Genomic DNA, 22,538 nt, shown 5'->3' with positions numbered 1-22,538 from the left:
TTAAAAGCATTAGTCCGTACCACTCATAAAGAATCTAAGACTTGCACAGCTTACCAAAACAATGAGTGTTCGTTCGCAAAACGTTTTGCCGTATCAATATGAGCTGTTAGTAAATGAAGAAAGACACACATTTACTTACAACAGTGATACTGAAGACAAAACGGATAGCGAGTCGGAGGGTGGAGAAACTGATGGTGCCAGACCAATTTACAGCCCGGAGCCCGAAAGTAACCCGGAGACAAAACCAAAACTCTGATGCTAATGCCGAGGTGTATACTGTTCATATTTAGCATAAAGATACACCTCGATATGATGTATTTAAATATGTAAAAAATATAAATGTAGGACAAACATTTTTTTGGGTTTTTTTTTTTTTAGAAAATATCGCATTTTTTATGTTCGGGCTGTACATAATAAAATCTGTATGCACAGTGTAAACAAACGCTCTAATTTATGACAAGGTGCTTCACTTTCATTAACCTGGCTTGTAAAACAACATAAATGACTTGAGAGTATAATCAACTTTTAAACTAAATATATTTCTATTTGCATCAATAGAACGAAATGGGGTTATAGTATTTTTCTCTCATAAAAAAAAGTAGCATATTATTAGGCCTATTGGTAGGGTGCGTTAGAGTAAAAACGACCACTCACGATACCCAAGTGATAATTTTCTTTTCTTTGGTACTACGTAATTGGTCAGTTTTGTAATTTTAGATGGGGAAAGTCTACTTAATCAAGGGTTTTACAGCATTATTTACAGTAATGAAGCAGGGCGGCTGATAATGTCCATTAACATTGTACTATAGTCGCGACAGGTTACGCCACAATACCCTGTGATCTTAAAAAAAACTGGCACGTATTTTGTACGTATGTCTAGACCGTGATAATTACTTACCTGGTCGATACCCTGCAATATACACCTGCCAATCAGGAATCACATGTGCAGGCCACGGAAAGAAAGGACCAATTAACTAAAACAAAACTCCGATTCTCAAGTCAGCCCGTGGATGAAACATAATAGTTATTTCGACACCGACAGTAGTGGTTTATTTTGTATGAACTTCGTGTTGCTTTGGGGCTTCGGGCGATGAGGAACGTTTTTGTGACGTATTCCGCCCGAAGATTAAAAACATTATTTAAAATTATTATTGTTTTCTACACGTTTTTTAAAAACATATTTAAATACATCGTACTGAGATGTATCCTCATGCCAAATCCCATGTTGGTATATGCCATATTTAATTACTTATTGACGTTTCCTTCTTCGGACGGTGAATACAGATTTTGTTATGTAGGCCTACAGTCCTAACATGAAAAATCTGTTTTTTTCCAAAAAAATAAATAAATAAAAAATTCTACATTTTTGTTTTAACATATATAAATACATCATGCTGAGGTGTATCTTTGTGCCAAATATGTACAATGTACACATCGGCATTCGCAACCGAGTACTGTTTTTGTCTCCGGGTAACGTTCGGGCTCCGGGCTGTAAATAGGCCGACACCAAAGTACTATGCGGTGTTGGTGTCCAATCTTTTCTTTTGCGATAAAATACACGCGTCTTTCTTCGGATACAATCCTTTGGAAAACCATAAAAAGACAATCCCGATCGTTTAAACTGTTTATTTTTACACCCAAAGGCCGCGCAGTACGGCACTGTTGGACTGAAAAGATCGTAAGCCCCTTACTCCATATATAAACAGTTAACAACAATGGAAGAGTACAGCGGCTCTGACGTCACTTCCCTTTTTTTCCGAACGCTCACGAAGAAATATGCATAAATCGTACTTTGATACTGATGAGCGTAATTTCTTCATTTTAAGTTAACTACACGTATTTTATTGTTATAAAGTTATTTGTATATTATTTTTATATCATTTTTCTTTTAAAATGAGCTATAATATGGTCTCGTGTCATGTTTCCTTTAAGGCTTTTAAAACATTAACTGGTTAAAAAATTAAATCATCAGAATTTGTTTAGAAATAGACATGTATATAGAAATGTCCTGCAAATAATATTCTTTCAGTAAGTTTTCAGTAAGTTTTACAAACTTATGAGGTTTTTTAAATCATAAACTTTTATTGGAATAGCAACCAATAATACTGTAAGCAAGTTTTATTTGTACAGTAAAACAATTCAAGTCAATTTTGATTCAAGATGATTTTAGTTAGCCAAATTACCCACAATTTGAATTTTTCTCTTAAAATATTATTGAAACCCATATTATGTAAGAAAGTGTCAATGGCAAACAAAAGTATTTGTAGCCATTTTGTATGAAAATTAATAGTTAATTTTGGTACAAAAAAAGTAGGCCCAGTTGGCTTAACATTTTTAAAACAAATATTACAAAATTAAAAAAAAAGTCTTTAAAACGTCTTAAAAATCAGCTGCTATAAGCAGTTTTTGGCCTACTGGTTTGTCTGCCTGCTCATAGAGTATGCCCTGGAAATATGAATGTGTTTAGTTATTGGATAAATATAGAAATCGGATATACCTGTGTATATGACCCACATTAAATATAGGAATCGGATATACCTGTGTATATGACCCACATTAAATATAGGAATCGGATATACCTGTGTATATGACCCACATTAAATATAGGAATCGGATATACCTGTGTATATGACCCACATTAAATATAGGAATCGGATATACCTGTGTATATGACCCACATTAAAATAAAACCTTCCTTAATTTTCATATCCGGGTGTTGAAATATAAACAATATCAAGTGCATAATACTTAAAACAATGGTCATGAAATTTTATTTACAAATTGATGTTATTCCTCTTTAAAAAATTGTCAAAGTTCAAATGTTTGATATATACAAATGTACATTACTAAATGAAAATTAATATAGAGCCATCTACATACTCTCCTGATTGTGTAATTAAGGAATAATGTTGCATATGGTAATAGATTATTCACTTATTCAATTCAACGTATTTGCTTATATTCAATTAAGGTTCAAGCACGCTGTCCTGGGCATACACTTCAGCTATCTGGGCTGTCTGTCAAGGACAGTGGGTTAGTTGTTAGTTTTTAGTGATTAGTGAAAGAAAAGAGGGTGCAGTGGTCTTACACCTACCCATTGTGTCGTTAAAACCTGCTCTGGGTAGGAGCCGGTACCGGGCTGCAAACCCTGTACTTACCAGCCTTATGTCCGATGGCTTAACCACGACACCAGCAATTTTTATTTTCCTAATATATCTAATGTACAAAAACTTTTTATATTATGTTGGACAAATATTTAGGATATATTGAATTTAATAAGTTAAAAATTTGTCCTGGATACAGGCACTGGCGATTTCTGAAGTTGCGGACAGGATGAATATGTCTGAACATTAAATTGATATAGGCAAATAGAATGAAAAGACTACGAGTTATTGTCAACCAGCTTCATAACTAAATTTTGTTTTAATAAAACCAAACACAAATCCTCAAAAACCTTAAATTTAAATGTAATTTGTTAAGAAATTACACTCAAAAATAAAAATACCAAAATTATCATTTTGTATTGCATTTCTTTTACATACTGTATATCACTTTTCTACAAATAGCATTAAAATTCCACTACTATTAATCTCTATGTATTATGAGAAAATGTGAGACAACATGATTTAATCACTAACACAACAAAACCTGTCAGCACTAATAATAAACCAACATCAGGCGCGGATCCAGAGGGGCTCTGGACCTCCCCCCTGCTCAGGACAAAACAACAATTTTTTTTCACTTATTTTAATGAATAAATAGGCACTCTTAAATATTTTTCATTTAATTATAGCATATGACCTCGCCCGCCCGCTGCCCCCTCCCCCCCATAAAATATTCTGGAGCCGCGCCTGAACACGCTTAAATCAAGACTTCGGCTTGATCATCATTCTGGCCGATTTCATCTGAATCCAGTCCTGCCAGTCGTAGTTAAACCAGACAATACCGGAATCGTAGCGCCCATTTAGATTGCTGTACTGACAGTGCCGGTACCACCAGCCCGAGGTGAAGTACGACGCACAGTGCGTACTGCTCAGATCATTGTCGCGATCCTGCGTGCTGAACGGCACACCATCGGAATAGTCCATGCTGTCCGTGGCATTGCCGTGGAAACCGTAGATATACAGCTTGTAGTTGTCCTCCTTCGGCGCCACGGAGAACTCATCGTATTGCACCAGCCAGTGCTCATTGAATATGTCGACCATGTTGATTCTCAGACTGTAGTTCTTGTGGCTGGTCAGGTAGTTTAGGAACTCATTTCCAAGCCAGTATTCTCCGTTAGATTTGCCGAAGCCGACGGCGTAGTCGGTCCACGATCGCGCAAAGTTTTCCGAGCCATCGATTCTCTGTTGTACAACGGTCCATGCTCCGTCTTTCTCCATCTCGCACTGCACCGACAGAGACTGGGGCGAGCCGCGCGGAAAGATGATGTACATGCCAGATTTGTGAACTCCGCGGTCGTAATACTCTTGGCAGTCTGAAAATAGAACGTATAATCTATTCAATATCAAGTATATTATTACACATATTCTATAATATTTTATAATGGTGATTAAAGATAATCATAACTTTATTTATAAAAAAAATATTAGTCTTCCTTTCTTTCTTTTAACTTTATAAATGTGTCTATATCCAAAAGAGGTTCAGACACGTAAATATCAGTCAATAATATTAGTCTATTAGTCAAATATATATATTCTCATCTGAGGCCTTTTTAACAAATACATGTATAACATATATACAGGGAACATTTTTTTAGTGTCACATTTCAATTTGCTATGCTAGTTTCACAATTCTAAATGGTAAATAGTTGATAATCAGTTTTCAATGAATTAACAACTGTTGCTAATCACAATTTTTAAAACAAAATATTCTATGATATACATCATGCTGAACAAAATACAAAACAAAATCAGATAATACATCATTATTATATCATTTTATATCAAAGGTCATGATATGTGGTGTCTGGTACTGACTGATTGTTCTTTAACTAGGGAGCCACTTAAGATATTGTCATATTGAAACCATATAAATTCAGATGTTAAAGGGAACTAAAAATTACTCTTCTTGAATTAGTCTAATGGGAGTGATGGTGTGCGAGACTGATCTGTTATAAACCAAAAAAATGAAAGACCTTTTCATCTCCTAGTGAAATAAACAAAATATGCTTTGCCCATGCCAGTTAACATTACCTGTTGGCACCTTTGACAGTAAGTTATCCACCTCCTGCCTTTCAAATTAAAGACATTTTCATCTGCTAGTGAAATAAACAAACTATCCATTGCCCAAGCCAGTTAACATTACCTGTTGACACCTGAGACAGTTAACATTACCTGTTGGCACCTGAGACAGTTAACATTACCTGTTGGCACCTGAGACAGTTAACATTACCTGTTGGCACCTGAGATAGTTAACATTACCTGTTGGCACCTGAGACAGTTAACATTACCTGTTGGCACCTGAGACAGTTAACATTACCTGTTGGCACCTGAGACAGTAAGTTGTCCACCTCCTGCCTCAGCAGCTGAATCACTGGAAGATATATCTCCCACGTTGTCACCACGGACCCAAGCTTGTTGATGAAGTGTGTGTTGTTCTTGGTGTTGGCATGGATGCGGTACATGGACCTGTCCACGCGTTTGATCATCTCATCCATCATGCTGGCCCTGTGTCTCATCTTGCCCAGGTCCTGGTTGATGCGGTGCAGTCGCGAGTCCTGGAACAGATCCGTGTTCAGCTTCTTACACTCAAACAGACTCTGATTGAGAACCTTGTTCTCGAGTTTCCCAATACGGTTCTCATTGTACACGATCTGCAGAGCCAGTTCCTCCATCTTAGTCATCACATCTCCAGAAGGATTCTGGTAGTCTCCTCCTCCTCCTCCTTTCTGCATACCTCTGGTCTTTATGGTCCCGAGATAGTCCACATGCTCACGGAGGTCCTGTACTGTGTTGTTGAGGCGGATGATGTGCATGCGAAGCACGCGGAACTGCTGGTCGCTAAGCGACCGCTGCTCAACCACCTTCCACTCCATCTGGTTGATGGATTTGGAGTTGTTCATGATCATTGCCGTGAGCTCCATGATCTGGTGCTGGTTGTACTGGGTCGAGTTGATGATCTGACTGCTGGCCAGGTTCCACTGGTCGACTGTGATCACGTGCTGCGTGAAGTTGATCATCGATTCCTGCAGCTTCTGCATGAAGTCGCCCAGCTGGATAGACAGGACCCGCTTCTCCATGTCACTCACCTTGTTGGTGAGCTTGGCTAGATATTCCTCGAGGGCCTGGATGAGGGAGTCCCGCTTGAGGATCTCCTTCTCAAAGTAGACATCGTGCGTCTGCAGAAGATTCCTCATCATCAGAACGAGACTCTTCTCTGCCTCCACATCCAGCTTGCTGCCCACCTTTACCTCTACCTCATGCAGCTTCTCCTCAAGATCTATGACCTTTAACTTCAGCCAGTCGGAAATGTCGTCCAGTTTGTCCGTTTCCATGGAGTGGTTGCCCAGACTGCCGCTACCTTCGACACCACTCCAGAAGATGAATTCATCGGTGTCGGTGTATTCCAGATCTCCAGACTCCTCATCCCCTGATGCCGAGTCATCATTTGTCCAGACATTCTGAGCACCTGAAGTAGCTGTCTGATTAGAATCTGATGTATTTACTGGAGAACGTAGATGTCCATGTCCAGAACTCCTGTCACGAATATGGAATTTCAGTAATTGTCTTATGTGCTTATAGGCTGCAGAATTCTTATCAAGTGTAACACTCTGTGATGACTGTTTTTCTTTGAGCATTTGTAGGTCAGTGAAAATACTTTTGAATGTTTCTGTCACATTTTGGAATGGATATGACTGAGAATTGTTCCACCCAGTGGTAGGTGTTCTGTCTGTCTTTGCAGAATGTTTTGATTGTAATGTCACTAATTGCGCTTTGATACGTTTTTGTTCATAGTCCAATCTTGAAATCTCCAAATTAATGTTTCCACTGGCTTCATCACTGGCAGCCATGTTTTCTTGTATTTCCACCACATGCTGTTTGAGTTGAACGATCTCTTCGGATGCCGTCATTGCATTTTTGTTGTATTCTCGATTCCTTCTTTCAAGACGTTTCAAACGATGCCTGCAATACAAAACCATTCTCTGAAGTATTACATGTATGATATTTCAGAAGTTATTACTAATACTTGCATCCTATGTAAATACCACAGTAACATTGAATACATTGTGTATTCTATACCATTATTCTTTTAACTACAGGGAGACCTGTTTAAACCGAACCCTGGACAAATCAGAACCTGACAAATCAGAACCCAGCAAATCAGAAACCGAACCCTGGACAAATCAGAATCCTTTCAGAATCAGCCAGGTTTCATGGTCCTGAATTTTCTAAATTCTAAAATGCTACCCTCTAAACACCAGATCATGTCTAAATCGGATAAATATTACGTCCCCTACATGATTCTGTATAGACTGATTTCACTGCCAAAGAAAGAAATGTCTGTTTTGTTACTGTGGCATACATTGTTCACAAGTGAAAATTGTGCAGTTTATGTGGCATAAATTCTTTACAGTTTCAATATTCATGGTACTTAATTAAAGTAAGGTATATATACACAAACATACAAATACGCTTATGCAAATATACTCATACATACACACATACTCAAACACACACACACACACATACATGTATGATCACAAGTGAACGCTTTCCAGTTTATATGACATAAATTGTTTAATTAATTAATTGAAGTACAATATACATACACAAACACACAAATACACTAACACAAGTATACTCACACATACATACACAAACATATACACACATATGATATACTGGTTCTGTGGTATATACCAGGAGAAAGAGGAAATGACATTTGTGATAGCCTTCTGTAAACAATATAAACTGTTGTTTCTCCAGCAGTCAATCTCTTTCTCTTTACACTTGTAATCTATTACCCACACTCAGCCAGCCAGACCGGTTCCATTGGCAACACGTGAATGTGTAAACCACTCGGTACACTTTTGTCACAGATGTAAACCGCTAATAATAATGGGTAAAAAATAGCAAAACACAACCAAATATGTTTCGTCACGCATGTAACCAGTTAATTATAGTATCTATAATGTGCAAAAACAAAAAGAAGCAAAATACAGCCACGTACATTTTGTCACATTTCACCAGCTGACATAGTAATGTGTAAAATAGCTCAACACAGCCAAGTTTGTTTTGTCACACGTGCAACCAGCTAATATTGATGTGTAAAATAGCTTGACACAACCAAGTTTGTTGTGTAATACATGTAAGCAGCTAATAGTAACGTGCAAAAAAATTGCTCCACACAACTACTTATTTTTTATTTTATTTTTTTTGCACATTTAATACTAGTAATATTGTGTAAAATAGTTCAATACACATAAGGTTTTGGGGGTTTTTTGGTCACATATATAACAAGCTAATAGAAATGGGCAAAAAAAAATAACTTGACAAAGCCAAGTTTATTTTGTCACAGATTTAACCAGCTAATAGTAATGTACAAAATAACTCAACACAACCAGCTAATACTAAGTTGAGCTACCTTGAGTTTAAGACCACTAACTGTTAAATTACATGCAAATGAGTGCTTGCCTTTATAAGCTTTGTTTTTATATATTACATGAATTTTCACATGAACAGACTAGATTCAAAGTTGTGTTGCTAGGTAATATCACATCTAAGTTCTAACTGAACCAAACATTGTTTTGGCATCACTGAGAACCACTATTTAAATGTGGTATAACCATCATTTAAAGACTACAATAATACGATTTACAGTTTGTACCATGTACATGCTAGATGCCAATGTTCTAATTATGATCCATAACATCTACCTTAACTGCCTTGTAAACTGGTGTGTGAGATCTTTAATGTCATAACAAAGCTGCTTTAGTGACTGGGTGTCACTTTCATTTGTGTGTTATTGGTGTATTAACAATAAACATGCTGTCAGATGGCACATACCAGTCTATTTCTGTGTCTGTGTAAACCGTTAATACTTGACATGACATCGTTCTTAACTGTTGGTAGAAAATGTTAGTATTAACAGTGTCATTTTTTGTGGTGCTGTATAAAAGATAGAGGAATTTACTACCAACTACCAAAATATGGCCACTTTCCACTGGTGGGTCAAAACAAATGTTTTGCTTATTTTAATGTGAGAATAACAAAAGTAAATTTATTTAAAACAACTTAGCATTTCTTGAAGTGTGATTTTTTAAAGTTTTGATTTACCAGATACATAAATTAAAATGTGCATTTTTGTGTGATCCTGCCCCAAGGCAATAATTATTAAACATTATTAATTATTTTCATGATTTACAGTACATGATGTTCAACCTTGTTTTATTATGTACAGGATAAACTTTTTGGTGGGTTTTTTTCCATCTCTGTATGTGAGATTTTTAGATATTTGCCATTCCTCGCACCCACCCCACTCCATCTTCCTTTCCGTATACAAATACTACAACCAGCATACAATACATGTATTGTTTAACTTTATATATGGTAAAGAAACAGAGTTGAAAAGTTTTGTTAAATACCCTAGTTTTTAAACACTAAGGCATATTTTTTTTCTATTATGGCTGTTTTTGATAACTGAAATCATACTTTACTTAGATTTTATAGTTTAGATTATCAATTTCCGTATTTTCAAAGTGTTTTTGGTCATCCTGGTATTTTTAATATCACAAAATGCATTTCTCATATTTTTAAAAACGCATGAGTGTCTGAGAAGTAACAGATATGGAATCTAGTTTTAGTTTATTTTTAGAAAGTATTTTACCATTTCAAAGTTACAGACTCATGTTTCTCTCAATTGTAACTTTATCCAAATGTGTTACAGGTTTGTAGATTAACTAAACTTAGTGTTAATATTCACGGGTTGAAACTAGGGTCTGTCCTTTTAAAATAAAAAATGTATATTTCCATTTCCCATAGACAGGATAGCATATACCATATCCTTTATGTATCAGTCATGGGGCACTGACTGAGAGGAGGGAAACCTTGAGTCCATGAAACGTGGAGTATAGCTCAGTAGTAAAGCACTCAATAGAATCTAGAATCAATCCCCATCAGGCTTTTGGGGGCTATTTCTCATTCAAGCCAATCCTTCACAGAAAAGGCCATGGTATGTAATATCCTGTCTGTGTGATGGTACATATAAAATATTTCTTAGTGCCACATAGCCATTATTAAAATGTGATGAGTGCATTGTTAAATAAACCACCGGCCTTGGTGGCATCATGGTTAGGCCATCGGTCTACAGGCTGGTAGGTACTGGGTTCAGATCCCAATCGAGGCATGGGATTTTTTTAATCCAGATACCAACTCCAAACCCTGAGTGAATGCTCCGCAAGGCTCAATGGGTAGGTGTAAACCACTTGCACCGACCAGTGATCCATAACTGGTTCAACAAAGGCCATGATTTGTGCTATCTAAAATAAAAGATCCCTTGCTGCCTGTCATAAAAGAGTAGCCTATGTGGTGATAGCGGGTTTCCTCTAAAAAAAAAACTGTCAGTATGACCATATGTTTGACGTCCAATAGCCGATGATAATATAAAAAATCAATGTGCTCTAGTGACGTCGTTAAATAAAACAAACCTTACTTTTGTTAAATAAACCATTTCTTTGTTTCTTTGTTCTTCCTTTCTCAGTCGATAGAGCACGCACCTGTATTGTAAGGTTGAACCACCTCAGTGGATTCATTCTCAGATAGGTCTTTTTTTCCCCCATTTCAATCAGTGGCCCCACGACTTGTATGTCAAAGGCCATGGTATGTACTATCCTGTCTGTGGGAAAGTGCATATAAATAATCCCATGCTACTAATGAATAAATATAGGGGGTTTTCAGTGATGGAAATAAGCAGAAAATTTCACTAGTCCACCGGACAAACCCATCTATAAATCTACTTGTCCACCTATAATTTCACTTGTCAAAATAAATGATTTGTTTATTTAAGTGCAAGGACAATGTTCTTGATTGCTCAAAATGAAAGTGCACTGAACATTTTTATTTGTCCAATGGATAACCACCAAGTACATATTGTTTGTCCAAGTGGATTTTCACTTGTCAGGACAAACGGACAAGTGCTTATTTCGAACGCTCTACGACCAAGTGTCAAATGTTTGATATCCAGTAGCCATTGATAAATAAATCAATGTGTTCTAATGATGTTGTTAAACAAAACAAAACAAAACAAAATTTTAACTATGTTTTTTTGTTTCTTTCTCCCTCGAACACGTGACTATTGTCAAGTGACTGGTGTGTTAGGAAGATTCTTTAACCTGTATGTTGAACTTGTAACATTGCGATCAAAGATTGTCTTGCAAGTAGGAAGAAGAAATAGGCTGACTTTGCCTCTAGCAGTTTACCTCAATCTGACTTTGTAACTTGATTTACCTGTTCCTTTCTGCTTTCATCTGATTATTTAAAATGTACAGGCTTTTTGCTTGATTATGTATGAAGGTTTTATATAAAACACTATCAATATCATAATGCAATTAGGCCATGTTTAAATACATTTAGTTTGTTACATTTGAGTCCATTATGTATATTTGGATGGATGGATGGATGGAAGGATGGATGGACAGATAGATAAAGGGACAAATATATATGCATGGATATATGTATGGATGCATGCATGTTTTGTAAACATTTTTTAAAGGGAAGATGCAGGTATTCTTAATTGGGAGAAGAAGAAAAAAGATGTAGAACAAAATATGACAAAAAGTAATTTTTTGTTAGGTTTTGTTAGGTTATAATATGCACATTGATTTATAAGTCAACAGTATAATTTTAAAAAGGATGACTGCTGCTGACCAAAAAGCAGTTAAATACAGACATAATTTGTAACAAATATTCCATGAAATATGTTATAATAATTATACTGGCAGAAATGAAATTTCATATATACTAATAGTTCAGCTGTTTTGATCTACTAACGTTATAATTGTTGTTATTGGAAAATTGTTCAAAGATATCTGATCAACATGTTCGTGTCTGCCTAAGATAGATTTAAATAGAAAGATATTTGTTCAGAATTGAACTAACGCGAGAGGAATCTAGAAGGTAATCAGAGTGGTGTTCTCTGCTCATCCTGTATATATAAACTTTGATCACTGCAAGATATAACAGTGTTTTTGATTGGTCTGGTTTGTTTGTAAAGTAAGCAGACTGATACTGAGATTTTTATCTATCATTTCCTGTCTGTGATGTTTGATCGATTAAAGCTGTATGTTATTTAGTTGCAGTTTCTTGGATAGTAGTATTGAGGTAAATGGGACTTTCGTGACAAAAAATTAATGTTGATTTTGATATTTTTTTTTTTTTTTTATAACTTGAGGTTTTTGTTTGTCTTTGTGGTTTATGTTTTTCAGTTTATTTTCATACTTGTATCAGATTATGGCTCAGCATGACACCTGTTATATATGTTTTGGTATTGACATGTCATAAAACAACATTCATTCATTCATTCATTCATTCATTCATTCATTCATTCATTCATTCATTCATTCATTCATTCATCCCATTCTAATTAAAGTTCAACCTGTTTTAAACATACATCTACCAGTATTTGGGCTGCCTGTCCAGGACAGAAATTATTAATGGTTAATGGCAAGTGAACTGAATATTAGGATCTGTTTAATGGTTAGTGGACTCAGTATTAGGAGCTGATTTAAAGATTTGTGGTTAATAGTTAGTGAATTCAGTATAAGGATCTGAAAAATGGTTAGCGGTTAGTGAACTCAATATTAGGATATGCTTAATGTTTAGTAGTTAATGGTTAATATATTAGGATATGCTTAATGGTTAGTGAACTCAGTATTAGGATATGCTTAATGTTTAGTAGTTATTGGTTAATGTATTAGGATATGCTTAATGGTTCAGTATTAGGATCCTGCATAGTGGTTAATGAACTTGGTTTTAGAATCTGTTTAATGGTTAGTGGTTAGTGAACCCGATACTATGAACTGGTTAGTGGTTAATGTTTAGTGAACTCAATACTAAGGTGTGCTTACCTGTCATGTTCGTGTAGCTGCTCTAGCTGAGACATTTGTTCCTGTAACTTCTGGACCATGGAGTAGAGTCCAACCCCAGGAGGTGGTGGACTCACAATTTGGTTAGTCAGACTCTGTGTTAGGCCGGACCCACACAGAGCCAGTAGCCCCACCCCAGTGGACAGTAGAAAGTGTCCCGAACTTTGTCCACATAGCATTAGGAGAAACAGTCCTAATCTGCTGAAAATCCACCCTAATGAATGGATGCACAGTATCTGCATCATGAACCTTACTCCAAGAGTGATCTTCCTTTTTTCTTTTCTTTTTTCTTTTCTTCTATCTTTCTTTTCTTTTCTTTTTTTATTAAGATTTTTAATTTTTTGTTTTGATGATATAACAACACAATTAGCTTTCTGTTTACTTTCAAAAAGAATGGTCCTCCTTTGTTTTAATTCTTGGACAGAAAAATCTCTGCGATGTATGAGTCCATTTACTTTTGTTATTAATATCTCTTCAAGCCACCCATATGTATAGAATCACACCAGTTGAAATAAGAAAAAATATCACCAGAAAAAAATAATTTCCTAAAATTTTATACCACTTTAACAACATTGTACAATATACACATCCAACAGTTTGAACAGGTGAGATAATTCATTTCAGTCAACTGTTATAAATCCATCTTCAGAATAGGAATAAATAAAAATCCATTAAGAAACACACACACACACACAGAAAGAGAAAAAAAGGTTATTCCTCAGTGAATGAATCTAGTACTACCACATGTACGTTCTGTGCTCACTTCTCTTCTGTGAATGGCCTAAGTGGAACAGGCTGAACTGGGCAGCCCAGTGGAGAGGTGATCATTTTATAGCAATTGTTTCAAGAGACAAGTCCCCTAATCACTAAGGTGTGATAACAAAGACCTCCCACCCTTGTGACTGCAGGCCATGAGGTGGCACAGGCAATGAGGCCAGGCAGGGAAGCTGGGAAAATAACGAGGCTTAATTAATTGAAGATATTGGATTGGGAGTGAAGGAGGAGTCGTTTTTCAGGAACAGAACAACAAATGGTTGGAGGTGTTCAATTTTGAGTTGGGGGTTGTGTCAGGGAGAAACAATAGATGATGGGAAATGTTTTGGGGTGGGGGGTTTTCAGTGCAGATATATAAATGATTGGAGGTGTTTGGTGTTGAATTTTGAGTTGGTTTTAAACAGGTTGAGTTACGGATTAGGGGACATAAATAATGAGAGACTTTTGTTTTGTTTTGTTTGTTTATTGTTTAGGTGGGTTTTGTTTTGTTTTTGTTTTAGTGGTGGGGTTGTTTGATTGGTGGTATTTATTGAGGGGCAGAACCACTAATGATAGGAGTTTCATTTTGGATTGAAAGAGGGTGGAATTATAAATGATGGGAAAGGCAGTCCTTTTAGTGAATTGTTTCACAGTTGGGGCAGATGTAGCACATGATTGATTAATAGACTCATGCTTTTTCCCATCTCAACCAGTGCCCTATGACTGGTACATCAAAGGTTGTGGTATATACTGTCATGTCAGTGAGAAAATGTGTATAAAAGATCCCATGTTTATTTGGTAGGATTAGCTTTCTCTCACTGTCCATGGTGTGGCTGAAGCGGGTTTCCTCTCTACTTCTGTGTTCCTTAACCATATGTCCATTAATAAAATATGTTGAGTATGCCATTAAAGAAAACAATTCATTCTTTGTCTCTTGAGCAAGTGTTGAAAGAGCCATGTATATTTAGGCACCAAACAGCCATAGTTTAAGATGTGCTGAGGTGTTGTTGAACAAATATTCCTTTCTTTTCATTATTTCCTGATTTCATAGGACATATGACATGCGAGTCACGGCTCTCACACTGAGTCATCAGGTCTTTGAGATATTTCAAATAGTGAGTCATGGACATCAATGTGTAACAGTTTTCAGAAGAACAAATGGTGATTGAGCTACAATGACTGTTTGGGTTTCAGTCAGGGTGGGATCTTGAAGTATTAACAGCTGTGGTAGTAACTGAGGCCATTCAGTAAAGTGTGTACAAATTAGTCACTGTTTTCAAAAAACTTTAAATGGAGAAATTATAATTGCTATACAGTAAACTAAATTACTGAATAAATGAATTAATTAATTAGTGGACAGATGGTTGCTTTCAGATCTTAAATTGCTTTTCAAAGGGAATGCAATTCTTATAATATTTCCATAAATATAAATCACTCCAATTCGATTAGATTTTCATAGCAGTCATTATTTGAATAATAATAATTTTTAAAAGCCCCACAAAAACATGAAAACCCCTGCAAACAAATCCCACCCCATAATAATAATAATAATAAAAAACCCCATAAAAAATTGCATTTAAGCTAACATCCAGTGTTTTATTAACATCTATTAGAAATTATAATTTTCTATGTCCAAATGGTAATTAATTGATTTATAAGCTTCATATTTCAAATTAACATTTATTAACATTGTAAAAAAATATATATATATCTTAGAAAAAAAAGAGATAGATTATCAAAAATACCTTGGATGTAATTTTGTGAAAATGCAAATGGATTCTTGTATAAATTGATGCAAAACTATCTGGTTTATTTATAATTCCTTTTCTGTGTGGGTTTTAATAAAACTATTAGGGTACATTTTTGCTAATTTGTCTTCAATAATTATTTTTGTAACAAGCAAAGCTGAGCTCATAAATTAACCCCAAAATATTTTTAATGTTCTGTTTAATAAAAATGCAGCATTACAAAAATGTATTTAAAAAAAAAGATCAGTACCGAAATATAACATAAATTTACTGTGGGTTAGCATTGTATACAAAGCCCAAATGTATCTCCACTGTACAGGGTTCATTCACTAGGTATAGTACAGGACAAGCCATGTGGGACCCAGATCTCAGTAACATGCATGGGAAGTGTTTTGTTACAAGCTGTATTATCATAGTCATACTCAAATGTCAGCCGGTGGCATCCACTTTATCAGAACAGTATTTAGCTAAACTGTTTCTTTTCTATAAATAACACATCTTATAAAAGAACAAATGATTTTCATCTGTTATGTAATGGAACATTTTCATTGTAAAGCCGGAAGTGTCATTTAAAGTTGCAGTATAGGTCCTCATGGTATCTTCATGTACTGAACAACAAATATTGTTCTGATTTTTTATATGGTACTGATATTCAAAAAGGGACTCTAAAAATGTTTTTTTGTGGGGGTTTTTAATTATTATTATTATTATATATATTTTTTTTTTTTGAAAATTCATTCTTTATTTATTTCTTGATTTAATTTTGTGGAAAAAAACCAACAACCTAATATTCTGCTTCTTCTTTTTTAACACTGTGTGTTAAACATTAAAAGCAGCATGCACACATGCAGCAGATGTACTGTTCAGTACAGATGACGTTCTGGCTCATTATTATAGAAATGGCAGATGGTCTTCTTTTTATTTTTTGTCTTCCAGTGTCAACCTGACTTTTTTATGAGTGCAAATTAAAATTTTATCTTCTATCTAAAAGAAAGGAATGTATTCAAATTATTTTGTTTACTGATTCACTAAAACTCTGGGGCAGCCGCTCAATGACAGAGATGATCATTTCAACATAATTATAAACTCTATAAACAAAACATGATTTATGAGAAGAAGAAAAAAACTTATTTAATTTAGTTTTTTTCTTTTCTTTTTTTGTGGGGTGTGCATTATGGCTACTTTAACCCTTGTTTGAGAAAGAAACAAAACCTTTTTCTTTTTTTCTTTTTTTCTTTTTTTGCCTTATTCCCTGTTGTTGCCTTATTGGCTTCACCAAATCAGCAAAGAATAGTTTCTGTGCACTTTCCTTTGATGTACCTGTCATCAGGCATGGATGGGTTGGGATGGGAAAAATCAGAGTCCATAAAAGTGATTGGTCACGTGACACATTCATGCATGTCTTGGTGCCAGACTCGGTAATGTGTATGGTGTGTGTAATGTTCCTTGTGCTAATTTAGGTCTTAATGGGGGGGGGGGGGGGGGGGGGGTACCTGATTCAAGACGTAATGGGGAGGGTAATATCTAATGATGCCAGACTCGAGTTGTAATTTGGGGAGGGGGGTAATGTCTCTTGTGTTAATTTAGGGTTTAGTGGTGGGGGGAGTACCTGATTCAAGACATAATGGGGAGGGTAATATCTAGTGATGCCAGACTCCAGTTGTAATTTGGGGAGGGGGGTAATGTCCCCTGTGTTAATTTAGGGTTTAGTGGTGGGGGGAGTACCTGATTCAAGACATAATGGGGAGGGTAATATCTAGTGATGCCAGACTCCAGTTGTAATTTGGGGAGGGGGGTAATGTCCCCTGTGTTAATTTAGGGTTTAGTGGTGGGGGGAGTACCTGATTCAAGACATAATGGGGAGGATAATATCTAGTGATGCCAGACTCCAGTTGTAATTTGGGGAGGGGGGTAATGTCCCCTGTGTTAATTTAGGGTTTAGTGGTTGGGGGGGGGGGAGTACCTGATATTTGACATAATGGGGAGGGTAATGTCTAGTGATGCCAGAGTCAAGTTGTAATGGGGGGATGTAATGTCTACTGGTGTCAGACTTAGGGCATAGTGTGGGGGAGGGGAGGCAATGTCCCTTCTGCCAACTTAGGACTTAATAGTGTGGGGGAGTACTTGATTTGAGACATAATGTGTGTAGGTGGTGATGCCAGACTCAGGTTGTAATGGGGGGGGGGTAGAGTAATGTCTACTGGTGGCAGACTTAGGGTGGGGGTAATGGGGCGGGGGGAATGTATGTTGGTGTCTTACTCAAGGTATAATGGAGGAATGTCACTTGATATCAAACTCAGGTGATTTAGTTTCACAGATGTTGTGCATAATGAGACCATACCAGACATATTTTAAAATTATAAATCAAAATGTATATATAATTACCAGATTTTGTCTCTGAAATACTGGCATTTCTCTTGATATTTGAGGCAGAATGTAGCCCAGTGGTAAAGCGCTTGCTTGATGCATGGTCTGTGTGGGATTGATCCCTGTCGGTGGGCCCATTGGGCTATTTCTTGTGTCAACCAGTGCACCACGACTTGTATATCAAAGGCCATGGTATGTGCTAGCCTTTCTGTTGGAAAGTGCATATAAAAGATTCCTTGCTGCATTAGGAAAGATGTAGCAGGTTTCCTCTGATGACTATGAGTCAGAATTACCAAATGTTTGACACCCAATAGCTGATGATTGATTAATCATTGTGCTATAATGGAGTCGTTAAACAAAACAAACAAACTTTTTCTCTTGATATTATTTTATTTCATCATTTATTTTTCCTTCAAATTTAGATTTTTGTGGAAAAAATTAGTAAGTCACTTGATATCTGAGGTGTTGCTTAAACCTTCTTGGATTTAAACACTACAAGACCTATGTTATGTTTCTTTTGTGTGTCAGTATAGAGATGAATACTTTGCTAAATGTTTACACTGAGCACCTTGAAATGAATCTGGTACAAGTTGTGAATGACTTGTTATTTTAGACACTTCTGAGGAACAGTCACTGTGTTTCTTCTTAAAGGAAACATGACACGTGACCATATTATAGCTCATTTTAAAAGAAAAATGATATAAAAATAATATACAAATAACTTTATAACAATAAAATACGTGTAGTTAACTTAAAATGAAGAAATTACGCTAATCAGTATCAAAGTACGATTTATGCATATTTCTTCGTGAGCGTTCGGAAAAAAAGGGAAGTGACGTCAGAGCCGCTGTACTCTTCCATTGTTGTTAACTGTTTATATATGGAGTAAGGGGCTTACGATCTTTTCAGTCCAACAGTGCCGTACTGCGCGGCCTTTGGGTGTAAAAATAAACAGTTTAAACGATCGGGATTGTCTTTTTATGGTTTTCCAAAGGATTGTATCCGAAGAAAGACGCGTGTATTTTATCGCAAAAGAAAAGATTGGACACCAACACCGCATAGTACTTTGGTGTCAGCCTATTTACAGCCCGGAGCCCGAACGTTACCCGGAGACAAAAACAGTACTCTGTTGCGAATGCCGAGGTGTACATTGTACATATTTGGCACAAAGATACACCTCAGCATGATGTATTTATATATGTTAAAATAAAAATGTAGAATTTTTTATTTATTTTTTTTTTTTGGAAAAAAAAAGATTTTTCATGTTAGGGCTGTAGGCCTACATAACAAAATCTGTATTCGCCGTCCGAAGAAGGAAACGTCAATAAGTAATTAAATATGGCATATACAAACATGGGATTTGGCATGAGGATACATCTCAGTACGATGTATTTAAATATGTTTTTAAAAAATGTGTAGAAAACAATAATAATTTTAAATAATGTTTTTAATCTTCGGGCGGAATACGTCACAAAAACGTTCCTCATCGCCCGAAGCCCCAAAGCAACACGAAGTTCAATACAAAATAAACCACTACTGTCGGTGTCGAAATAACTATTATGTTTCATCCACGGGCTGACTTGAGAATCGGAGTGTTGTTTTAGTTAATTGGTCCTTTCTTTCCGTGGCCTGCACATGTGATTCCTGATTGGCAGGTGTAAATTGCAGGGTATCGACCAGGTAAGTGATTACCACGGTCTAGACATACGCACAAAATACGTGCCAGTTTTTTAAAGATCACAGGGTATTGTGGCGTAACCTGTCGCGACTATAGTACAATGTTAATGGACATTATCAGCCGCCCTGCTTCATTACTGTAAATAATGCTGTAAAACCCTTGATTAAGTAGACTTTCCCATCTAAAATTACAAAACTGACCAATTACGTAGTACCAAAGAAAAGAAAATTATCACTTGGGTATCATGAGTGGTCGTTTTTACTCTAACGCACCCTACCAATAGGCCTAATAATATGCTACTTTTTTTATGAGAGAAAAATACTATAACCCCATTTCGTTCTATTGATGCAAATAGAAATATATTTAGTTTAAAAGTTGATTATACTCTCAAGTCATTTATGTTGTTTTACAAGCCAGGTTAATGAAAGTGAAGCACCTTGTCGTAAATTAGAGCATTTGTTTACACTGTGCATACAGATTTCATTATGTACAGCCCGAACATAAAAAATGCGATATTTTCTAAAAAAAAAAAACCAATTTTTTTTTGTCCTACATTTATATTTTTTTTACATATTTAAATACATCATATCGAGGTGTATCTTTATGCTAAATATGAACAGTATACACCTCGGCATTAGCATCCGAGTTTTGGTTTTGTCTCCGGGTTACTTTCGGGCTCCGGGCTGTAAATTGGTCGACCGGTCTGGTCTGGCACCATCAGTTTCTCCACCCTCCGACTCGCTATCCATTTTTTCTTCAGTATCACTGTTGTAAGTAAATGTGTGTCTTTCTTCATTTACTAACAGCTCATATTGATACGGCAAAACGTTTTGCGAACGAACACTCATTGTTTTGGTAAGCTGTGCAAGTCTTAGATTCTTTATGAGTGGTACGGACTAATGCTTTTAAGTGTAAGGCGTCAGATCAAGCGACGCGTCTCTGACGTCACGGACCTCGTGATTGCCCTGCTCATTAAAGATCGGCAATTTCCGCTAAGAGCTCGTATCTGGGGTTCTTTTATGGAGATATTTTAAGTAATTAATTTTTTATATTTTTTTTTTTTAGGTGGTTCAATTTATAATTAATTGTACATGGTTGGTGCCAAATATGGTTTACGTGACATGTTTCCTTTAAGGAAGTGAAGGTGGATGATTGAGATGGCTCGCTTTGACCTGCATAATAAGAACATAATGTGAATTGTTAGTGTACTCCATCAGAGGGTATGGAGCTCTTGAAAGTCCAAAGATTTAGCTCTTAAAGGGACATTCCTGAGTTTGCTGCATTGTAAGATGTTTCTCTTAAAGGGACATTCCTGAGTTTGCTGCATTGTAAGATGTTTCTCTTAAAGGGACATTCCTGAGTTTGCTGCATTGTAAGATGTTTCTGACTAATAAAATAAACAACTGGTGTCACAAAGGCTGTGGTATATATTATTCTGTTGGTGGGATGCTGCATGTAAAATATCCATTGCTGCTAATTGGAAAGAATAGCCCATTGAGTGGCAGCAGTGGGTTTCTTCTCTCAATATCTGTGTTGTTATTAATGCCACACAGCTGTAATTAAAATATGTTGAGTGTGTCATTATAGCTTGTCTAAACTTAACTCTCTTTTTTGTGTGATCAATATCAAACTGTGATATTATTGACTATTTCAGACCCTTCTCAGGGTGTGGGACTGCTTTCTTCTTGAGGGGCCGAAAGTTTTGTTTCGTATCTGTTTGGCCATCCTCAAGATGCACGAGAAGGAGATTCTATTGAAGGCAGACACCATCAGTGTGATGAGACACCTCAAGACCTGCGCAAAGCTCACCTTCGACATCGATGGGCTTATCAAGGTCAGTACTTCTTGATATATAAGAGGGGAGGGGGTGGGGTAACTCACCATCAGTGTGATGAGACAACTCAAGACCTGTGCCAAGCTCACCTTCGACATCGATGGGCTTATCAAGGTCAGTAACATGGGGGTGGGGTAACTCACCATCAGTGTGATGAGACATCTCAAGACCTGCGCAAAGCTCACCTTCGACATCGATGGGCTTATCAAGGTCAGTACTTCTTGATATATAAGAGGGGGTGGGGGTGAGGTGTGGATGGAAGTGGGTATCTCACCATCAGTACTTCTTGGGTTTTTTGTTTTAAAAGTGTGTGTATGTAAGGTAAGTAATCTGATTTATACAAATTGGAGTGGGAGGAGGGTTCTGACATAACTCACCTGAGGTACATTGGGTTGTTATAGATTGATAGTGTGACGAGACATCTCAAGATCTGTACCATGCTCATGTCCGACATCGATGGGCTTATTAAGGTCAGTATGTAGTGGAGAATGTATGAGAAAGTGTGAGTTCATTAAAATTAATATTATTTTTGGGAATCCACACTTACAAGTGTTTTCTCCATATTAATCCATTATTCATTCAGTTTCGTAACGTGACTGACAAATTAACTACTATTTTATATTTTTTTATGGAAAAAATTGTTAAAATATCAAGGAATATTTACAAAAGTAATAACTCAAAATGACAGTATTCTTTTGCACCCAACTGGAACAATTTGACCGATAAATTTTTATTAGTGAAAAACACACGCATTTCTCTGAGGAAGTTTGAAGTTTTTAAATGGAACATTGGAATTGTTTTGATAGTTTTAAGACAATAGTTACATATTTTATAACATGCTAAATGTGTAATTTATGATTTGCCATTTAGTATTTAGCAGTCTATCACTAGTATCAGATTTACAAAGCTCAAATTGCTTGCTCATTCGATGATGCAGATGTGTGGTCTTATGGGCGAAAGTGTTGTGCTTGTTTACAATGTACAAGTTCTGTCAGCTGTGGGTTTTGATCCCTGACATGACCGCACAAAAAGTTCAAATTGCATTGTTCTCAGCTGTAGATTGTTAAAAAAAAA

At 36.2% G+C, this 22,538-nt stretch overlaps 2 protein-coding genes across 10 annotated transcripts in view; one reads left to right on the top strand and one right to left on the bottom strand.

The window, feature by feature from the left end:
- LOC121384163 overlaps window positions 1-22,538 on the top strand; it is a 183,981-nt gene that overhangs the window by 140,016 nt on the left and 21,427 nt on the right. For all 9 annotated transcript variants that reach the window (XM_041514419.1, XM_041514427.1, XM_041514425.1 and 6 more), the window contains one exon: window positions 21,285-21,464. In XM_041514419.1, coding sequence (XP_041370353.1) covers window positions 21,285-21,464 — 180 coding nt within the window. The remainder of the gene's footprint in view (window positions 1-21,284; window positions 21,465-22,538) is intronic.
- On the bottom strand, window positions 3,083-13,798 carry LOC121384164. Its single transcript, XM_041514429.1, has 3 exons — window positions 13,067-13,798; window positions 5,482-7,124; window positions 3,083-4,477 (listed from the first exon to the last, which is right to left on the bottom strand). The coding sequence occupies exons 1-3, from the start codon at window positions 13,327-13,329 to the stop codon at window positions 3,867-3,869; spliced, it is 2,517 nt and encodes an 838-aa protein (XP_041370363.1). The 5' UTR covers window positions 13,330-13,798; the 3' UTR covers window positions 3,083-3,866.

The sequence above is a fragment of the Gigantopelta aegis genome, chromosome 10 (genome assembly GCF_016097555.1).
Source record: "Gigantopelta aegis isolate Gae_Host chromosome 10, Gae_host_genome, whole genome shotgun sequence".
NCBI lineage: Eukaryota > Metazoa > Mollusca > Gastropoda > Neomphalida > Peltospiridae > Gigantopelta > Gigantopelta aegis.
The sequence above is the reverse complement of the archived record's forward strand: the minus strand, read 5'-3'. Positions and strand labels throughout refer to the sequence as shown.

Coding starts and splice junctions, on each gene's coding strand:
- LOC121384164 (XM_041514429.1), bottom strand. CDS start 13,329: ATGATGCAGATACTGTGCATCCATTCATTAGGGTGGATTTTCAGCAGA. Junction 7,125..13,066: donor CAGCTACACGAACATGACAG/GTAAGCACACCT, acceptor TTTGTATTGCAG/GCATCGTTTGAAACGTCTTG. Junction 4,478..5,481: donor ACTGTCTCAGGTGCCAACAG/GTAATGTTAACT, acceptor TTCTATTTTCAG/ACTGCCAAGAGTATTACGAC.